We start from the raw sequence: 19,388 nt of genomic DNA, 5'->3' as shown, positions 1-19,388 counted from the left end.
GCTCCTCCCCAAGGGACCAAGGCGCTGGTGTCCACCAGCACCCCGGCCCCAGCCCCCCAGGCACAGCACCCCTCTTCCCACCCTCGGGCCGGATGATGGCAGAGGGCCGGTCCGGGTCTGTGGGAGCGCGGCAGGCGGCGGGCCCAGCCACGAGGCTCCCGCCACCCCTGACCGCGCTCCCACCGCCCGCCCCAGCAGGCCGCGCGGCCATCTTCGGCGCCGGCCCTGGCGGAGGCCCCGGGACGCGCGGGGGGCCCGGCCGGCGGGCGCGTCTGACCCGGGAGCCGCGCCCGGCACCGGGAGGCGAGGGCTGGAGGCAGGAGGATACGCGCGCATCTCTTCATCAGCTTATTTTTAGTCGCGTTATGTAAGTGGCTCCATCTCGGCGTCAGTAGGGAGGGGGTCTCGGATTTAATTACAGGATGACAGCCTTTGCTTCCCGAGCAAGCTGTTCTCCTGGCAAGGCGGCGCTGGGCTGCTGGATTTTGCTAACAGAAGGAGCTCTCTTCTTTCTGAGGTGAGCGCCCAGCAGAACCCCGGGCCGCCGGGCCGCCACCTCCCTGGCCAGCGCGGCCCAGCTCCGGCGGAGCTCGGGGGGCGGCGGGGGGGGGGGAGCTGCCGGGGGGTCTCGGATCACCAGGAAGTTCCGGCCGTCGGGGAGCGTCTGCTCTCCCCTGCCGCCCTCCCCCTTCCTCTTGGCAGCCGCCGCCGTCTTCCTGGATTAGCGCTCCTGTCACCAGTAACTAGAAAGTTCCAGCGCGGGAGAGACTGAGGCAGGCGCCCTGGCTCCTGGAGTGAGGACGCCCCTTCTCCCTTCTCTGCTGCCCGCGCGTCCTCCCTCCGCACCAGCCGCCCTGGGCCACGCCGCCGGTCACAAGCACAACTGCCCCCAAGGCGTCCGGGGCTCCTGGCCGGCTGCGGCCCTCCCCTGGGCACCAGTGGCAGGAGGGCAGGGCAGCACCTGCAGCCCCCGGCCCAGGGCTCTGCCCAAGAAGGCAGCGCGTGATTCTGGCCGCAAGGCCCAGCCCACCCGCGGGCTTGTGAGCACGGGACGGGGCACCGGCTGTCCGTGGGCACTGCCACAGGTGCCAGCTGAGGCGGACGACTAGCCCGCGCATCCTCAGGCTCAGCCACCAGCCGGCACGCAAGGATGGCACTTGCAAAGTGGCCCTGAAGGGGCCTCGGGTGCAGGAGACCCCGCCCGGGGATCAGAGCGCCCACCTGGGCGTGACAGAGTGAGGGGCTGACCGGCGCCCCCCCCAGATACCGCGATGGACAGACCGGCAGCCCGACCCTGCAGCGGGCACCCCCAGCGTGCCCATGGACGCCGGCCAGGAGCCCAGGAGGGCGGGGGCGGGAGGAGGCAAGAGGCAGCCCCAGGAGGTGACCGCCGCGTGGCGCGGCGCCCTGGCTGGTGGACGCACGCGGTTCCTCGCCGTCACAGCCGCTGCGTGTCCTGGGCCAGCCCACCCTCTGCAGGGACGGAGGGGCCTCACATGCCCACACCCCAGGCCACGAAGGAAGTGCGAGCGCCTCGGGACAGACTCCAGCCCGTGCCTCCCGGTCTCCTGCGGGGTCAGCGGGTGGAGCGGTGGCCCCGACCCCTCGGAGCACGCCCACGCTGCTGTCCGGCCGGGGGTGGAGGCCCTGGCCCCTGCCGCGCCCTGACTGCTGGGCTGCCCTGCCTGCTCCCCGGCCGCCCAGTGCGGCCGCCTCTCCCCTCGTCTTCCCCGCAAATTTGTCTTTGCTCCTAAAACCTGCTGACCCTTGACCTAAGGCTCAGGATTCCCTCCCTGGGGGTGGCGTGGGCACCCCAGAGGCCAGCTGAGCCACCTGCAGGGGCCAGGGCTGGCAGCAGGGCAGGAGCAGGGTGGCTTGGAAGTCGGGGTCCTCCTGGCCCCCGCTGTGGGGAGGGGCGGGGGTGGGGGAGCGGCCTAGAACGGTCCAGCGCCCAGCCTGCCCAGCTCCGGGGCTCCCCAGAGGTCAGGCCCGAGGGGCCGTCTCCGGGGGTGGGGGCGGGAGGTGCCGCCCCTGCGGCCCGGCGGGGAGGCTCCCGGCAACGGCCCTTACATAATCCCGCTGCGTGACTGCAGCGCCGTGGGCGTGTGGGGGTGCGCACAGGGGCGCGAAGAGTCTCAGAGCTCCACGGCGCTGCCCCCCTCACATCTCCGCGTCACCCGCGTCTGCCAGCTCTGCCCCCCGCTTGCTAGCACGCACCCTGCCAGCGCACCCTGCGGCTCGCGGTGGGGCCTCCGGGGCCGCCTCAGGAGGGTACGGGCAGGCGAGGCCCAGCCGGGCCGCCGGGTCCCACGCGCCCCAGCCCAGGCTCGCCGGGGGGCACAGGGCGGCCAGCTGTGGGCGGCCCTGCGGGGGCGAGGCCTCCAGCCCGCTCAGCTGCTCTGGCTTCGTCGCTCGCCCTCTAGGAGCCGCCAGGGGCTCTGAGCGGCCCGCGGGGCGTGCAGGGCGGGGATCTCCCCTCGAGCCCGGGATCGGGGTGCCCGGGAAAGGCCGGCTGGGCCGTGCGCAGACGCGCGCAGATGGCGCCTCCCAGGATGGCAGCTTCTAATTTCAGCTGCGGGAGGCCTGCGCGCTCTCTTTCTTATTCCACGTTTATTTAAAGCCAGATTTTAAACTGTTGTCTTCAGCCTTGAGATCTGACTTTTTTCTGTCCAAAGACCCAAGGTTCCCCAGGGGGGCTCGGAGCCGCGGGGCGGGGGCTGGGGTGGCGGCTGCTGCAGGACAGCCCGAAGCAGCTGTCGCCGTGGGGGGCACCTGGGCCCGCCTACCCCTCCCTGTCCTGGGCCCCGGCGCGGTGCCCTTCTGGTCCCGCGGGACCCTGGAGAAGCGTGGGGCCCGCAGGCAGCTGCTCCTGGAGGTGGCGCGGTCTTCCCTGCACTGCTCCGCCTGCGCTCGGGACACTGGAGCCCAGGAGGCCTCTCTGGGGAGCGAGTAGCACCCCCGCGCCCCCCTCAGAGTGCGGGGCTGCGGGAGAGGACCCTCGACCCAGGACGCAGCCGAGCCCGCAGCAGGCGCTGGGGAAGCCGGAGCAGCCGGGACCGGCGGGAAAGCAGCCCGAGAACCGCAGCCCGGCTGGGCCCCCGCAGGTCCAGCAGGAGGGCGCCGGGCTGGCGGGGGGCACCGAGGGAGGGCGACCCCAGCCTCCGCGTGTCCCAGGAACGGCAGCCGTGCTCTGTGCCCGGGAGGTGTGGGCGCGGACTGCCGCCCACCAGGGCTGTGCTCTCCAGAGAGGCCACTTTAGCTTCAAACTTAAGAAAACCACCTGCGCGTCTGGCCTCTCCGAGCCGAGGGCAGCTCCCGCGGAGGCCGGTGGGGGCCGGTGGGGGCCGGTGGGGGCCAGCGTGCCGCGGGGCAGGTCACGAGGGCTCGGCGCCCACGGGCAGGAGAAGCGGCGCAGCTGGCGGGGGGCTCGGTGCGGCGCGGCCTCGCCCGGGGTCTGCAGGCTGGTGAGCCCGGCCCGTGGCGCGGCGGCGGCCAGGTGTCCCCGGACTTGGCGGCTGCTCTGGCGGCAGGAGCGTGGCCGGGCTGATTCCTCCCGCCCTGGGCTGGCAGAGCTGCTGCCGGGAAGGCCGCGGGTCCCGCACCAGCAATGTCCAAGCCGAGACTCCGCCAGCCGGGCCCATGCAGAGACCACCGCAGCCGCCAGGGGCCAGCCAGCGTCCAGTCTCCGAGAGGCCAGGGCTGGCGCATTCATTGTTGAGACGCCCGGGAGCGTCCAGCCCCGGTGCCTGGAGCCGGGCCTCTGTGGCCTGCGGTCACGGGAAGCTTTGTCCCACGGGGCACCTGCGGCGTGGCCTGCCAGACGGCAGCGCAGGGACGGCGCCTCGAGGCTTCACTGCCCTCTGGCGGACAGCCCGGGAAGGCCAGCATGGGCTGCTGAGCCAGGCGCCCCGGAGCGCAGGGGTGGACAGCCCGCGGGCGCAGGGCCGAGCCTGGGCAGGGGCTGGAGGGCTCCCCAGGGCGCGTGTGACTGGGTGGGGAGGCCGCAGACCCCTGGAGGGGGAAGAGGGGCTGGTGGGGGCGGCTGCCTCTGAGCGCAGTAGAGGGGCCTCGCCCCACGGCGAGGCTGGGCTGCGATGTGTATGCCCAAGGCACCGAGGGGCGTCCCGGAAGGGCGGCTCAGCGCCGCAGGGGCACACCAGGTGGCACAGGGCATTCCCTTGGGGGACCCCACATTGTCCCAGAACCTTCTCATCCCCCTCCCGAGGGGAAGCCACCCTACGACCCCAGGGCCCAGACGCGCCTGCAGGGCGTGTCCCTCAGCACAGGGGTCCCGGCGCCCCACCTTCGGCCCCTGAGTCAGCAGTGGGGCACTCGCGCACGCTCCGGAGTGACCCGCTGGCCATTCCGCTTGGCTTTGAGGGTCCCCAGTGCCGCCAGGCTGGCTGGCGTGAGGTGGGGGTCACGCGGGCGGGTTGGCGACGGCCTTTCCAAAGGAGCAGACTCTGGAGTGTCAGCACCCCTGTGTCAGAGCCCCCCCAGGCGAGTCTGGGTCTGGCCCCCGCGCCCCAGCAGCCGGGGTCTCCCGGACAGCGTGCGTCCCGGCCAGGCAGAGTCCAGAGCAGCGGGACAGCTGGGTGCGTGACGAGGAGCCACTGGCCTGCAAGGGGGGGTGGGGAGTGGGGTCTCCTCAAGGCGAGGGGCCATGCGAGGAGCTGCCCCAGGAGCCTGGCGGGGAGAGCCCCCTGGCAGGACTGCGCGCTGGGGCGGGGAAGAGGGGGGGCGGCGAAGAGGGGGGGCGGCTCCACCACCTGCCTGAGGCTCTGGACCCCACCACGGGGGCGGGTGGGGGGGAGCAGAGCCCTTGCCCCCTGGGCCCTCCCCCAGCCCCCAGCAGTCTGGGCCCGAGGAAGGGAGGTCAGGGGCTCGGAGCTTCTGGGAAGCCAGGGAGCAGCCAGGGAGAGCGGCATGGCCCCGCCCCCCAGAACCCCCGGCCTCCCCCAGGAACCCAGCCCCCCCCCCCGGACTCCCCCTACCCCGTGCTGAACCCCAGGGTCACAGGTGGGCACTGTGGAAGCTCCAAGCCATCTCCCCTGCAGTGAGCCCCCAGAGGCTGCTCCTCAAAGGGGTCCTCCAAGCCCCCTCCGCCCCGCAGAGCCCAGGGCGGGGACACTTCCCAAGACCTCACGAGAAACCGCCAGACAGGCGCGGGGCGAGCCGCCTTGAGGCCTGCGTGCGGTGGGGGAGCAGCCCAAGGAGCTGCCAGGGAAGGCGCCCCCTGCTGCCAGGACCTCTGCCCGGAGGGGCTCTGAGCTCTGGGTTCTGAGCTGGGAGGGAGGGAGGGCCTGGGCCCGCGCAGTTGGCTCCGTCCCCCTCCCCAGCCCAGGCCTGGCCTCCGTCCTCCAGGGCTCACCTGCTCCCTCCCCCTCCGGCAGCCTCCCAGGGGCCCAGCGGCTCCCATGGCTTTCAGGTGTCCACTGTCATTTCAGTGATTTCTATTCTCGTTATTTGGGGTTTAATTTGTTGGTTTTTAATTAACTAAGGTGAAAGGTTTAAGTGACTGACTTCAGGGCCTCCCTGTGGCCTGTGGGCAGTCTCAGGCTGTCACCGCCTTGGCCTGAGCGTGGTCCCCGGCCAGGGAGCGACCCCCAGGGCGCAGCAGGCCTCTCCTGGCTCCCGCTGCCCCCTCAGCCGTGGGTTTTGGTGGATCCGCCTGCTCTGCTCCCCGCTCTGTCTCTGGGGAGTCCTCTCACCCCCGCACCTCCGGCCTGCACCCCGGTTCTTGCAGCATAAACAAATCTTAAAAAAAAAAACATCGACGTGAGGCTCTTTGGTGACATCAGCATTTACCATCAGCGACTTCCCAGCGAGCCCCGCTCCAGGCGCACCCCGACGCCATGTTACATTTGTTCCCTTTCCATCCGTTCCCAAGCGTTCTGTGGGGTCCCCGTGACTCCCAGCACCCTGTGCCCTCCCAGAGCCCGTGGGCCTGGCGGGCCGGCGGCTTCTGGAGCAGTTTCTCCTTGTCTGAGGACGAAAGGTCCTCAGAAGGTCCGGACTCGCTCCCACGGGCGTGACACCGGGGTGTGGGGTTCCCTGAGTCCTGCCCCGAGTTTCGGGCGAGGGAGACGGACCGGCAGCACCTCGCAGCCGCGGCTCCGTCCGCCGTTTGCCTCGGCGCAGCTCCCCGACCTTTGACTCTTAACCTCATCCTGCTTCACACAGTGGTTCCTTCCAGCAGAGAGGGTGTGAGGCCCCGCTTGATGTCTCTGTCCTTAGCTGCGTGGGGACTGTCCACGCCAGTGGCCGGCCGGCCTTGGCCTGCCGTGTAACTGCTCCCGGTTTCTCTGTTCCTGTCCCCTCCCGCCTTCTTCCAAGGTGCCTGGACGCCTCTGCGGTCTTCCGGGTATGTCTGCGTCCGCACGGCCACCCGGGGCTTCGTGTGCCGGCCAGCCCTGCCCTGACAGTGTAGAGTGGGAGCCCTGGGCTGGGCCGGACACCCACATGCCTTGCCCGACCCCCCAGGAAGTGTCTGCGTAAAACAGGCACAGACGTGAGGCGCTTGGAACAGACCCACCCCGACAGCCACCGCGGCGCTGCGTGCCGGCACCGCCCCCGACCCCGGCCGTGTCCACGGCAGCGGGTGGACACGCAAGTCCCTTCTTGTCTGGCGCCTTCCTCACTCCGAGGTGGTTCTGGCCGGGCTGTCGCTCTGACCGGCACGTGCGGCTTCCGGCCACCAACCCGGCCTCATTCAGACTGTCCCTCTGCAGCGGCGAGCCTCGGCGTGTCCAGGCCTGGTTTCCTCTGGGCTCCTGTCTGGGAAGTGCTGGCTTCTCGAACCTGTAGATTAATGTCACCAAATCTGCAAAATCTACGGCCAGTATTTCCTCAGGTTTCCTCCTGCTCCGCCTGCCCCACTGGGACGCCCTGTCAGGGTCACTGACCCACGGGAGCGGCCCCCACGCCGGCCCCTGCCAGGACTGGACGCCCGCGAGCCTTCTCCACGCACACCCTCTCGCGCCTTCCTCCCGCTGAGAGCCTCTGGGAGGGCCTTCGAGGCGGTGGGCGTCTCTGCCATGTGTTCATCCTGAGGTGTCCACTTCATTGGCTGGTATCAGCGGAGAAGTCCCGTCGGTCTCACGGGCACGGACTGACCGCAGGCCGGATGCTGACCACCCGCGCCACTGGGGCTGGCGCCTGCCCCTGCAGACCCACACCTGCAGCTCCCTGTGCACCAGCCGCTTGGGGCCAGGCCTCGGCGCCCGACTGCAGCCCAGCGCAGTTCTCAACGCCTTTCGTGGGCTCGGGGTGGGGCAGCCGGTCCTGCTGCACTCAGGTCCTTCCCACTCCGCCCTCTCTGGGGCTCCCCACCCCCTAGGCTTCCCGCCCGCTCAGGCTACTGCAGGGGTTTCTGTTTGCCTGCCCGAGAGGCCCAGAGGGAAGAGAAAAACCAGGAGCTGCCTGACTCGGCCTGTCACCCTCCCGGTCCCCACCTGGCAGCTCACAGGTTTCCAGCCGGAGCCGTCAGCCGTCCCAGGGAGCGCCGGGACGAAGGAGGGGGCCTCTCCGAAGCTGTGGGCAGCCTCTGCAGCACAAGTCCATCCCCGGCCAGGGAGTGGCCCCCAGGGCGCGGCAGACCCCTCCTGCCTCCCGCTGCCCCCTCAGCCGTGGGTTTCAGTGGATCTGCCTGTTCTGCTCCCCGCTCTGTCTCTGGTGGATCCTCTCACCCCGCACCTCTGGCCCACACCCCAGCTCTTGTGTGCATAAATAAATAAATCTTTAAAAAAATATTAAAAAAATTAAAAACAAAACCGCAGAACCATCTGGAGAAACAGCAGCTCGTCCAGCGGGGGCAGCGCGGGCAGAGGCGGCTCGTCCCAGGGGCCGTGCAGGCCTGTTGGTGGTTCATCCCCTCATGTGGCTTCGGGTGCCTGGGGCGCTGCAATCAGCGCCTCCGAGTGGCCTGGCTTGCACACAGTGCTGCCCGCTCTCACGCGAGCCTGCGGGCACATGACTGTCTGCGGGGGAGCCGGGGGACGGGGGACACAGCACTGAGCCCCAGGCCGCTTCCAAAACCCAGCCCAGCCCAGGGGTGCCTGGAGCCCCCTGACGGACCTGCTGCACCCCCGCCCACACACAGCTCTGGCTGAGGATTCTGCTGTTCCCTCAGCTGCCCCCCCCACCCCGCCACACTGAGCCCCAACAGGAGTGCTACGTCCTGGGGCTTGTGCTGAGCCGCAGCGGCTCCCCTGGGAACATGGACTCACGGTACGGGGCAAATCGGCTCCGATCTGCACATTTCGGGATGGCGTCTGCATGCCAGGTGCCGCCGAGACCACCTGCCCCCGAGGAGGGGGGAGAGAGAGAGAGAGAGGAGGGAAGGGGAAGGGGTGGCAGCTTCGCATGGACTCGCTCCGCGGGGACTGCGCCTCCCGCCTTGCGGCACAGACACGGGCACTGCTGTGCGCATCTCGCCAGAGCCAGGGGGCGAGGACGCGGAACAAAAGGCGCCTGGACTGGGAAGGAGGTGCGGCTCCATCGGGATCGCGTGGCTGGAAGACCCCAGAGCCGCTGACACCCCAGGACGCACCCGCGGGGGCGGCAAAGGCGCAGGACGCTGCGTGGGAGACAGTCCGAAAGCGGGGGCCAGGAAAGCGCTCACAGGAATTCAGAAAACAAGCAGAAAGGGAATACCCTGAAGGGGCTAAAAGCTCGATGAGGGCCTCCCCCGGTGGCGCAGCGGTGGAGCGCTGGGCTGCGAAGCTGCCCGCGGCCTCTGCGGCGCTGGTTCCATCCCCGGCCACCGGAGGAGGGTCCCGCATGGCGCGCAGACCTCTCCTGCCGCCCGCTGCTCCCCTCAGCGGTGTCCTTCGGTCCTTCTGCCTGCTCTGCTCCCCGCTCTGGCTCTGGTGGGTTCTCTCACCCTCCCGCGCTTCTGACTGTACCCGGCGCGTGTATAAATAAATCAATCTTAAAAAAATAAATAAAAGCCCGATGAGAGGCGCCCATGCTTCAGCGGGAGACGCAGCGCCCCCAGGCCCAGGACAGACCCTGCCGGCTGCTCAGACGCTGCTGCTGCTGCTCTGCAGAGTTTAGCCACTGACCCGCCTGGGATGCTCGGCGGGGAGCCACGGCCCGGAGCTCAGGGAGGCCGTGGGGACGGAGCCTGGGGACAGACGCTCAGCACACGCCGCTGGACTTCCAACAAATGACCGTCTTCTCCAGGGGCTCCGGGACCCCGACGTCTGCCTGCAGAAGGGGGGACGTCACCTTCTGACGTCCACGCCGGGTGCCCCCGCAGCTCGGAAACGAGTTCGCGCGTGACAAGCCGAAGACCGAGACGCGAGGGTGAAGACTGCCGCAGATGGGGCTGGCTGCCCAGCAGAACCACCCCAACAACCTGGGTGTCATCAAAAAATGTGCCCCAGGAAGCGAGGAGACACTGGGGGGGAGCTTCCCGCTCCTACCTGAGCAGAATCCGGCGTCCCGGGCACGTGAGGAGCTCTCAGGACTGAACAGCGAAGAGACACCCACCCCGGCTTAAGAACTTAGACCAACAGGGGCCTCCCTGGGCACAGGGCCAGTCTCAGCATATGGAGCTGTCGGCTCGGCCTGAGTCCATCCCCGGCCGGGGAGCAGCCCCCAGGGCGCAGCAGACCTCTCCTGTCTCCCGCTGCTCCCCTCAGCCGTGTGTCTCGGTGGATCCGCCTATTCTGCTCCCCACTCTGTCCCTGGGGAGTCCTCTCCCCCTGCACTTCTGGCCTGCACCCCAGTTCTTGTAGCATAAATAAGCCTTAAAAATAAGAACTTAAAGGACGCAGACGGACATCTTTGGAAGGTCTGAGCGGGCCAGCAAGCACATGCTGGCACCTGCCGGCGTCATCACCAGGGAACCCCGGGCCGCGGGAGCACCCCCCAACCCAGGTTGGCGCTGCGGTGGACAGGCGAGAGCAGGCCGGCCAGGACTCGGCGGGATGAGCGGAGGGGGCTGCCAGGCAGCTCCCCCCAGGCTCCAGATGCGCCGCATGGCCCACGGTCCCTCCCCAGGCGCCTCGGCGGGGCAGGGACAGCACCGGCCCGGCAGGGACAGCCCACGTGGCCTGGCCCGGTGGGCAGGACTGAGTGACAGGTGCGGAAAAAGCCGGCCTGTGGGTGGGCCTGTGTCTGGCCCTCGCCGCCGGCCCCCTGGGCCGGCCTCGCCTCACTCTGCCCCCAAGGCCCTCGCATGCCGCACAGAGGCGCCTCCAGGAACACCCCATCTCGCGCCGCGGGGATGTGGGAAACGCCACGGAGACCGTGCTCCGGCGTGTGGGCTGGCCCCGCGTGGCCTCCTGCGGTCCCAGAGCTACGTGGCCGGACCCTGCCTAGGGCAGGGCAGGGAGCCAGGAAGCCGCCCGGGGCCCCTCGAGCCCCGCGCACTCTCCGGGGCAGGCCCAGACTCGCGACGCTGAACGTCAGCCTCTCTGCTCCCCATGGGGGGCGTCAGGAGCAAAGGGGTGAAGCGCTGGGCCTCACCGGCCACAGCCCCTGCCAAGCCCCGACACACACCGTCCACAGGCTGGAGCGTCCAGACGGGCAAACCCAGGCCTGGGGAGGGAGGGAGACAGCAAACGGCCGCCCGTCCCCGGGACAACGGCCGACGCGCCCTGCCCTGGGACGCGGCTGCTCGCCCACGCCCGGCTCCAGCCAGGCCGCTGCTGCCAGCGAGCCGTCCTCGCCAGGTGCCCACGGCGGCCTCCCCACCCGGACTCCCATCCACTCGGCGCCTCCGCACCGCGGTCCCCCTCTCGGCGCAGAACCGCAACGCAAGCCGGCCCCGGCACCCTCGTAGGATGCGAAGCTCCCGCAGGAAGGTGGGGAGGGCGCGCCCTCCCCCAGGGCCGGTTCCTAGGCTGGCTTTGGCTCGGGGTCACCCAGAGGGTGGGGAGCTGGGCTCCCAGGGGCCCTGGAGCGAGACCGCCCCGAGGTGAGGGCCACCGCCAGCCTCCGGGCCCAGCCGGACCCACGGTCACCCAGGTGAGCTGCACGGGCAGGAGCACGCAGGGGTGGTCGGCTGGGCTGGACGGAGGCTGAGGATGCCGGACGCCAGGGAAGGGGCAGGGGAAGCTCAGGGTCACAAGTGGCCTGGCGGGGGCCCGGGTGTCCACTGGGGAGACCCAGACGAGCGCCTTGGCTCTCGCGGTCAAGGCCCGGCCTGGGTCTGTCTGTGAGGCCGGCTCCGCCGCAGCGCTGCCCTCCCCCCAGGCCAGCGTGTCGGAGTCTAGGGGGAGGAGGCCGGTGGCGGGAACCCCCAAGTTGTGGGTGCGGCCGGCCAATTGTGTGGCTCTTGGTCTCCCCAGGAAAGGCGGTGCGCGCAGCCGAGGAAGTCCGGGGTTGTGACAACCGCTGGTCCAGACTCTCCCAGCGGGTGGGCGCAGGGCAGCCCACAGGTGGCACCGGTGCCAGGGAGCACCCTGTGGCAAAGCTGGCTGCAGAGAGATGGTGGCCCCTGCCCGGAACAGGGTATGATATGGCCAGCGCACCCCCCATCCCAATCCCCTGTGTGATGCACCCCATTTCCACCCGGACCTCCCACTTCCCATGCGCCGTACCAGGGACACATCCTGCCTACCCGCCCCGGGCCTGGGTGCTCTGCCCGCCGCCCTCAGTCACCCCGGAGCCCGGGACAGATGGCTTCCCCTGGGCACGGGGCCTCCCCCCCGGCACTCCAGGGCTGGCGGCCACCTTTCCTCGCCGCGCAGGGGGCTGAGGCCTGGCCTCCCAGCCCTGGCCACCACCACAGAATCAAAGCCTCAAGAGTGAGGAGGGGCCCCAGCACCCCAGGAAGCAGGCGGTGGCGCACCCTGAGCCTCGGCGAGGGCAGTGGCTGGGGGCGGCTGCCCGAGCACAGGCCGGCTCGGCCAAGGCCCACTCGGGGGAGAAGCGCCTCCGTCCCCCAACCCTCTGCGGCTCCAGCAGCCCTGAAGCAGCTGCCCCAGGAGGGCCGGGAGCATGTTTCAGGGACAGCAAAGGGGAGATGCCCCAGGTCCCCAGGTCAAGAGGCAGCAGGCCTTGAGGCTCCGACTTTAATGAGGGGCTGCCCTGGCTGGGGCCAGGTGGGCCCATTTCCGAGGCTCATCGGGCCCCAAAGGCGGTGAGGCGCCAGGCCCTGCCCCGCTCGCGCATCAGTGGGGAGCGGAGCCCAGCAAGGTCGTCCACCCAGCGGCGGGGCCGGGAGCCGCGTCCATCCCGCAGCGCTGCGGCTGGGGCCGGGAGCCTCGGTCTCTCAGGCTCCGTGCTGGCCGCAGGGAGACCCACGGAAATGGGGGTCTGTGGTGCCAGAGCGGGGTCCCATCAGCACCTCTGGGAGCCTGGCCGCTGGCCGTCCTGAGGGTCCATCACGGGCGGGTGCGGCTCCACAGGCGGGGCTGGGGCAGCGCCCCTGCAGCTGCACCCCGCAACCACGTGGGAACCGGGCGTCAGCCGGGGGCGGGGGAGGGGTACAGGCCTCAGCGGACAGGGGGAGAAGCCGCGGGGAGGGAGCGGGCCGCAGGCTCGTGGCGCCTTCCGGTGGGACGGTCGGCTGAGGGTCAGGCCGCACGCAGCAGTCCTGGCGGCTGGACCCCGGGCCCGGCCTTAGTCCCGTCTGGCCTGGCCGTTCACTCCACAGGCCAGACGGCAGCGGCGCTGGGGCAGCCTCCCCGCCAGCCTGGGGGCGCGGCCTCCTGGAGCCCGGCGGCTGGCCACGCCTGCTCCGTGCGCCCGGCTGCAAGGAGCCCCTGCCAGTCCACGCCTGAGCCGCTACGAGGCTGCCACCGGCTCCGCCTGCCGGGGCCTGGCCTTGGCCGGCACGCGCTCTGCGGAGGAAAGGAGACGGCGCCAGTGTGGAGGCCCCGCGGGCGCCCGGGCTGCTCAGCGCTGGAGCGCGAGGCCGGCTCCGCAAGGGCAGTCGGCAAACACGCGGGGTGGGCGCGGACCCAGGCGGGCGCAGAAGCACACGGCAGGGGCCCAGGTTCCACCCCCGGCCCTCGGCCCTCCCAGGCGGGCGAAGCCTCAGGCGGGCGCCAGCAGGTCCCCCAGGGGCAGGTCCCCCAGGGGCAGGTCCCCCGGGGCGGGCGCCCGGCTCTGTTCTCCTGCGGCGGCAAAGGGCAAGCGAGGGGGGTACCTGGGTTCGTCTCAGGAAGGGGCTCTGAGGGCACGTCCGGAAGCTCTGCCTGCTCCTGCGGGAGACCGGGCAAGGCTGTGAGGCGCCGGGAGGCCGCCAGCCCTGCTCCCGCGGGTGGGGGACGGGCAGATCTGGGGCGCGCCAGTGACACCCTTGGCTGGAGCACACAAACCCGAGGCCTGCGCGTGGCCGGAGTGAAGCACCAGGCGGGGGGCCTGGGGAGGAGGGGCCCGGGACCGGTGGGGGGGGTGTTGGGGGGGGGCACCCTGGCCCTGCCGCCCCGGCGTGGCCACTCCCCACTCGCCAGGCGCTGGGGGCCACCCCAGGCCCCGTTCCCAGGGCAGCTTCTCCCCGTGGCGCCGGGTGGCAGCGGGCCTCAGTGTAGCCAAGTGCTGGTGGCGTCAGGGAGCCCCAAGCCAGGGCTGTGCTGGGGCCCTGGCGGCGCCCGCGAGGGGGGGGGGCCGTCCAGCCCCGGGAGGGCTCTTACCTCAGTGATGGCGTCCAGCTCCTCCAGGATGGCGTCCTCGTCTTCCTGGGTGAAGCTCCCTGCCAACAGCTCGTCTATTTGCTGCAAAGAAGGAGCCGAGGTGAAGCCGCGCAGGTGGGCGATGGGGGAAGGGCAGCCCGGGGCGGGGGTGGAGGGGGAGGCAAGGCCCTCAGGGGCCAGCCAGTGAGCGGGCGGGAGCGCCCAGGGCCCGGCCACACCCACCCGCTGGTACTCCACGGCCTCCTGGGTCTCATCCAGTATCCGCTCCACGTCCTCGATGGACATCACCTGGGCAGTGAGACGTTTGGGTTTGGTCAGCCAGTCACAGACACCCGGGCCACGGCCCCCTGGCCAGTCAGGCACCGCGCACCCCACCTGTGCCGCTGCAGGCGGGCTGGTGCCCGTGGCCCGGGACCATCTCGCTCACTCCTGTCCCAGCAGGGTCCCGCCCAGAGGCGAGGAAGCGGCCGGGGCACCTTTTCCGAAGCCTGACAGGCCCCCTCACCAGGCCTGCCCAGCCAGCCCCAGCCGTCGCAGGCGAAGAGCAACTGGCAGAAGCGGTCTCTCGGCGAGGAGAGGCCTCCCTGGTAGCTGGCTCCAAGCAGCCCTTGGCTTGACCGCCAGGCTCACTGCACGTGACCTATGCACGCTGACCAGCTCCCCGATGACCCTCAGGGCAGCAGGCCATGGCTCGGTCTAGGGGCTCCTCTGGCCACCCAGTCCTGTTACATGCTGAGAGGCTGGGTGCTCCTCCTCCAGGAAGCCCTCCAGCCCCAACCGGCCTCAGCTCACAGAGCAGCCCTCTTGGTACTGCGACGCTGAGTCTGTCCCACCAGATGGCAACCCGCCCTGGTTGCGACCAGCTCCCCCAGGTTGGGTCGGACACAAACCGGGCACAGCCTGGGCCCTGCCTGGGAGAGCCCCGTGCCCCAGCTCTACCTGATGCATCTTCTTCAGACACTCGTTTCCAAACTGCAGCCCCTCCATCACCTTCATCTCGATCTGGGTGAACTCAATGCTCTGGACCTGAGGTAAGCAGACCGATGTGGTAGGGACCCTCCAGACCAGCTCAGGGTCAGGCGCTGCCGAGGGGCGTCAGGGCCGAGGGGCCTCCTCCCTGTCCTTCCCTGCTGCCCCCCCCCAGTGGTGGGGGCTCTGGGCGGGACTGGGGACAGGGGAATCCAGGTGTGGTGAGGGCCAGCAACTCAGTGGAGGCCTTGAGCAGCGGGTGCCATCGGCACCAGAGGGGACCCAGCCCCGCCATGCCCTGCCCACGGCCCCCCCCCAAGGCTCCCTGGCCCCGCCTCCGGCTAGGAAGCAGTTTGGTCCCCAGGCACCCCACAGGCCGGCCTGACTGGGGCCTGTGTCCACCTACCATGGCCTCCAGGCTGGTGATCTGATTCTCTGTCTTCTCCAGGAGCTGCTCTCGGTAGCGCTTCTTCTTGAGCAACAGCTTGGCCCGTCTGCAGAGGAGAGCCCGCGCATGGACCTGCGCCCAGCGCCACCCGCCGCCCTCCCGGACAGCCCCGCGCCAGCCCCGGCCACTCACTCCTTCTTGCCGTCCCGCAGCAGCTGCCGGGCCACGCCGCGCTCGCGCTCCAACTGCTGGGTGACCCTCTTCTGGTACTGCTTCAGCTTGTCCCGCTGCTGCTTCAGTTGCTGCAGAGACACCAGGCCTTGCGTCCATGCCCAGGCCACCACGCAGGCCCGGGGGACCCCTTATGGGCCAGGGGGCCCTGACGGCAGCCACCTGACAGGGGCTTCGGCCCTTCTCAGGGGGCCAAGGGTGCCCCTGAGCTGCGGGGCAGTGCTGGAGATAGGCCTGGCTTCCCCAGCGGGGGCCACCGCTCGCCACTGAGCAGCGCCCAGGGCAGCCCCCATTGTGTTGGCCACAGCCAAGAGGGGAGCCCGCCCCAGGCACTGCTGCATCCGAGAGTTGCTGCCAATGCCTTGGGCTCAGGACCGCTCCCGCCAGCCACACCTGCGCCTCGAGGCCGCCCCGCTGCTCCCCAGCGGCCTGGACGCGGCAGCGTGCACTTTGCTCCCTCCCCGCTGTCACGGGTGTCAAGGGGTGTTGTCGAGCGCGCGTGGGCGCGGGCCCGGCATCCCCATCCCGGGCCAGGCTAAGCACCCCCCGGGTTGTCTTCAGGGCCGATCGCGCGCAGCGGGGGGCCGGCAGCGCAGACCTGGCGAGGCCTGGAGACGGGGTGGCCTCTCTCCGCCGCGAGAGGCGCCCGCCCCGGCCCACGGCTGGAGACCCGGGCGGGCCGCGCGCCGCTGCCCACGGGGCGCCCACTCCAGGCGCCCGCCCGTCCACTGGCTCCGCCGGCCGGCGCGCGGGACTCGGGGGGCCGGGGGCGGGCGGCGGGGGTGCGGGGCACCCCGGCCTGAAGCTCCGGCGCAGCCGCCCGCGAGGGGCCGTCGGGGGACCGTGTCCTCCGCCGGGACGGACGCCGCCGCGGGCACGAGGCCCGCTCGCGGGGAGCCCGAGGGAGCCCCGGAGCCGCCTCGGCGCCCGGCTCGGGGTCGGGGGGCCCGGCCGCTCCCCGCAAGGGCCCGACGCGGCTCTCGCGGCCCCGCCCCGCGCCTGGGGCTCAGGCCGCCCCGGGGGCCTCGGAGGCCGGGGTCCGGCCGCGCCCCCCGCCGCCCGCCCCGGGGTCCCCGCCGCCCCCCTACCAGCACGGCCTTGTCCTGCTCCGTGACGCGGCTCTGCTTCCTGCGGCCGAGCAGGTTGCCCATGGCGGCGCCGCCCGCGCCCCGGCCGCCCGGCCCGTCCCCGCCGCCCGCGCGGCCGCCGTAGCCCCGCCCCGCCCCGCTACGGCGGCCGCGCGGGCTCAGCCCCGAGCGCGAAGCGCGCGCCGGCCCTGCGGAGGCGCCCGGGTTCGAGCCCCGGCCGCGGCGGTCGCCCCGCACACACCGCCGCGCGCGGCCGGACTGACGGTGGCGCCTGGAACGTTCCAGGTGTGCGATTCCGGGAAGTTCTAGCTGTGCAGGGGGAGACTCCGTGGCCAGTCTCCTGCGGGGTAACCAGGGGACAGTCTGCCCCACCTCGAAAGTCCTGTGCGGGAGTCATCGCGCGCCCTGCACCCCACCGGCCGCCGCACGCGGAGACACCGACAACCTCTTGCACTAAAAGGTGTCTGCAGAATGGGCCTCCCAGCGCCGCAGCGGTCGAGCGCTGGGCTGCAAAACTGCCCGCGGCCTCTGCAGCGCCGGTTCGATCCCCCGCTGCTCCCCGGCCACCGGAGGAGGGTCCCACATGGCGCGCAGACCTCTCCTGCCGCCCGCTGCTCCCCTCAGCAGTGTCCTTCGGTCCCTCTGCCTGCTCTGCTCCCCGCTCTGGCTCTGGTGGATTCTCTCACCCTCCCGCGCTCCTGACTGTACCCCGTGTTTGCATAAATAAATCTTAAAAAAAAAAAAAAGGTGTCTGCAGAAGCGGGCCTGGGCAGTGTTGCCCGCGTGGCTCGCTGACCTCTCTGCCTCCAGCCCTGCGGGCGCCCAGCCTGTGGTCAGGGCCCCAGCCCCCCTACAGAAGCCACCGTCTGTTGGGCAGGAAACCCTCGTGGGGTGTCGGGGCGGTCAGGCGGAGCCCCCCGCTTCCACCTGGGCTTCCCGCCTGGGTCTCCTCTCCCAGGGAGGACCCGGCCCGGCCCCCAGTCCCCGCAGCCGTCACCCACCCGGCGCCGGCCTGCAGAGCGGGGTGGTGGTCAGAGAAGGCCGGGCCTGCCGCCTCCGCTCTCTGCGAGACGCTGTCCTGGTCAGCAGCAGCCCGCGCCGCCTGCGATGGGTGCAGGCTGGGAGGGGCTGAGTCCACCCCCCGCTGCCTCCAGAGAAGGGTCTTCAGGAGAAGACAGGCTGCCGCATGGGAGGGGGTGCCCACCCGCCCGCTGTCAGGACCGATGCGTGGGGCCTGCCCTGCCACTGGCCGCTGGACTCCCTGGGCGGGGTGCGGGCCGTCCCAGCCCCAGCCAGCCGCCGCTCGCGGGGCCCCATGGGAACGGATGGTCAGAAACACTGAAGGGTGAACTCAACAACAGGCGCGTCAGCGCGGAGGGGGTGTCCAGTTGGGGGCGGAGGGGGTGTTTAGTTGGGGAGCGGGAGGGCCCCAAGGGCCAGGAGCAGCGGCTGCTGGCAGCGGCGACTTCCTAGGACCAAGGGGGCCGTGGGAAGAGCCACCAGCCACTGGGGTGCTTGAGGCTGGGCAGTGCACCCCACCCAGGGGCCAACACCCTACCCCACTGGGGGACAGCCCTGGGGGCAGGGGTGGGGGCACCCCAAGGCCCCTCCCGCCTGCCATCCGGGGCCACTGCAGCAGGAGGATAGCGGAGGCCACGGCAGGGAGCCCGTGGTCTGGGGAGCCCTGCAGTGTCCCCCAGTGCCCCGAGGGCCACCAGCTGCAGGGGCGGCTCCATGGAGGGGACCTGCAGGCAGGCGGGCTGGGCCCCCGGGCCTGGTGACCGGCAGGTGACCCGCGTGGGCCGACCCAGGACTGCCCTGCTCGCTGTCCGCCCGGCGCCCCTGCAGGGCCGGGAGTGTCCCCGCCCGGGCGCTGCCGGAAGGAAGGGAGGGCCCGGCCTGGAGGCGCCGCCCGCAGCAGCCGGGGCAGGGGCGGGGGGTGCAGGGGTGCGGGGGGCGCGTCTCGTCTCCTCCCAGACGGGCCGTTTCCGGCCGCGACCCCGCGCTGTCCCCGCGACCCCCGCGGCCGCACTGCCCCGGCCGGTGCCTCGGGCTCCCGGCGGCCTTGGGCCTGAGGGCGGGCGGGGAGCGGCACCGTGGCGGGGCGCGGGGGGCGGCGGGCTCTGGCCCCGGGGCCGTGCAGAGGCGCCGCCGCAGGAGCCCGGGGAGAGGGCCCGGCCCGCGGCGACCCTCGAGGGCCGTGGCTGGGCCACGCTGGGCCGCGGCGCGGAGGGCGAGAGCCGCGGGGGCCCGGCGCGGGGCGCCCATCCCCTGGGCGCCCACCCCCTGGACGCCCACCCCCTCGGCTTGGCCGGCGTGGGAGCGGCCGCGGTGGCCACGCGGTGGCGCTGCAGGACAGCCCGGGGAGGGCGGCCAGCGTCGGGCCAGCACCTCGGCCTCCGGCTGCGCCCGCCGCGCTGTCCCCCCCCAGAGGCCGGCACTGGCCGGCAGTGGCCCTGGGCCCTCGCGGGAAGGCGGGTGGCCCTAGAACAGCGCGGGGCCCTCCTGTGCCACTGACCTGGCGCTGGGAGAAGTGCCCGACCGGGCGCCCTCTGTCCACTGCTGCCCCCCACCCCCCTCGCCTGGCCACCGACCCCACTGCCCCCGTCTGCCCTGCGGGGTGACGGTCCGAGGGACTCGGCCCGTGCTTGGGACGCTCCCTTGGGGAGACGGAGGCGCGGCCGGCTGCCCGGGACACCCTGCGGGGTGCGGCCTGCCGCTGCTGATCCTCTGTGGGGGGCTGTGGGCCCTCGGGGGGAGCAGACGCAGCCTGATCTTTACAAGGTCTCCCTGCCCTGCCGTGGGAGAGGGCCTGGAGCGGAGCCAGGGCTGGGTTCACACCCCGGGGCGGGGCGAGGGTGGGGCAGGCCTGGGCGCGGGAGTGCTGGGGCCGAGGGCAGGGGCGGGGGCTGGCAGACCCGCCCCTGAGGGCCGCCCCGTGGGCAGGGGTGCCTGGGCTTGGGGCCACGGCTGGGGCTGTGCCTGGGGCCCTGGACTGTCCAGCCCGCATTGGCCGTGTGGTGTGGCTGGGTCGGGCGGCGGGGCGCTTGCGGACGGGGCCTGGGTGGTGGCCCCCGCTGGGCAGCAGCCCCTGGAGGCCTGGGCGGACCCCCACGGGCC

At 71.8% G+C, this 19,388-nt stretch overlaps 1 protein-coding gene across 1 annotated transcript; it reads right to left on the bottom strand.

Annotated features, from left to right (window-relative positions):
- Positions 1–12,024: 12,024 nt before the first annotated feature.
- On the bottom strand, positions 12,025–16,331 carry CHMP6 (charged multivesicular body protein 6; the record flags this gene model as incomplete). The annotated part of the gene is made up of 8 exons (XM_084237286.1): positions 12,025–12,797; positions 13,106–13,160; positions 13,593–13,673; positions 13,815–13,880; positions 14,532–14,618; positions 14,968–15,055; positions 15,142–15,251; positions 16,269–16,331. 8 exons carry the CDS (start codon positions 16,329–16,331, stop codon positions 12,742–12,744), a joined length of 606 nt encoding a protein of 201 aa, XP_084093412.1. The 3' UTR covers positions 12,025–12,741.
- Positions 16,332–19,388: the final 3,057 nt, after the last annotated feature.

Source organism: Talpa europaea (assembly GCF_964194135.1).
Source record: "Talpa europaea genome assembly, chromosome: 7".
Lineage (NCBI taxonomy): Eukaryota > Metazoa > Chordata > Mammalia > Eulipotyphla > Talpidae > Talpa > Talpa europaea.
Note: the sequence above shows the minus strand (reverse complement) of the source record. Positions and strands in the feature narration are given on the sequence as shown.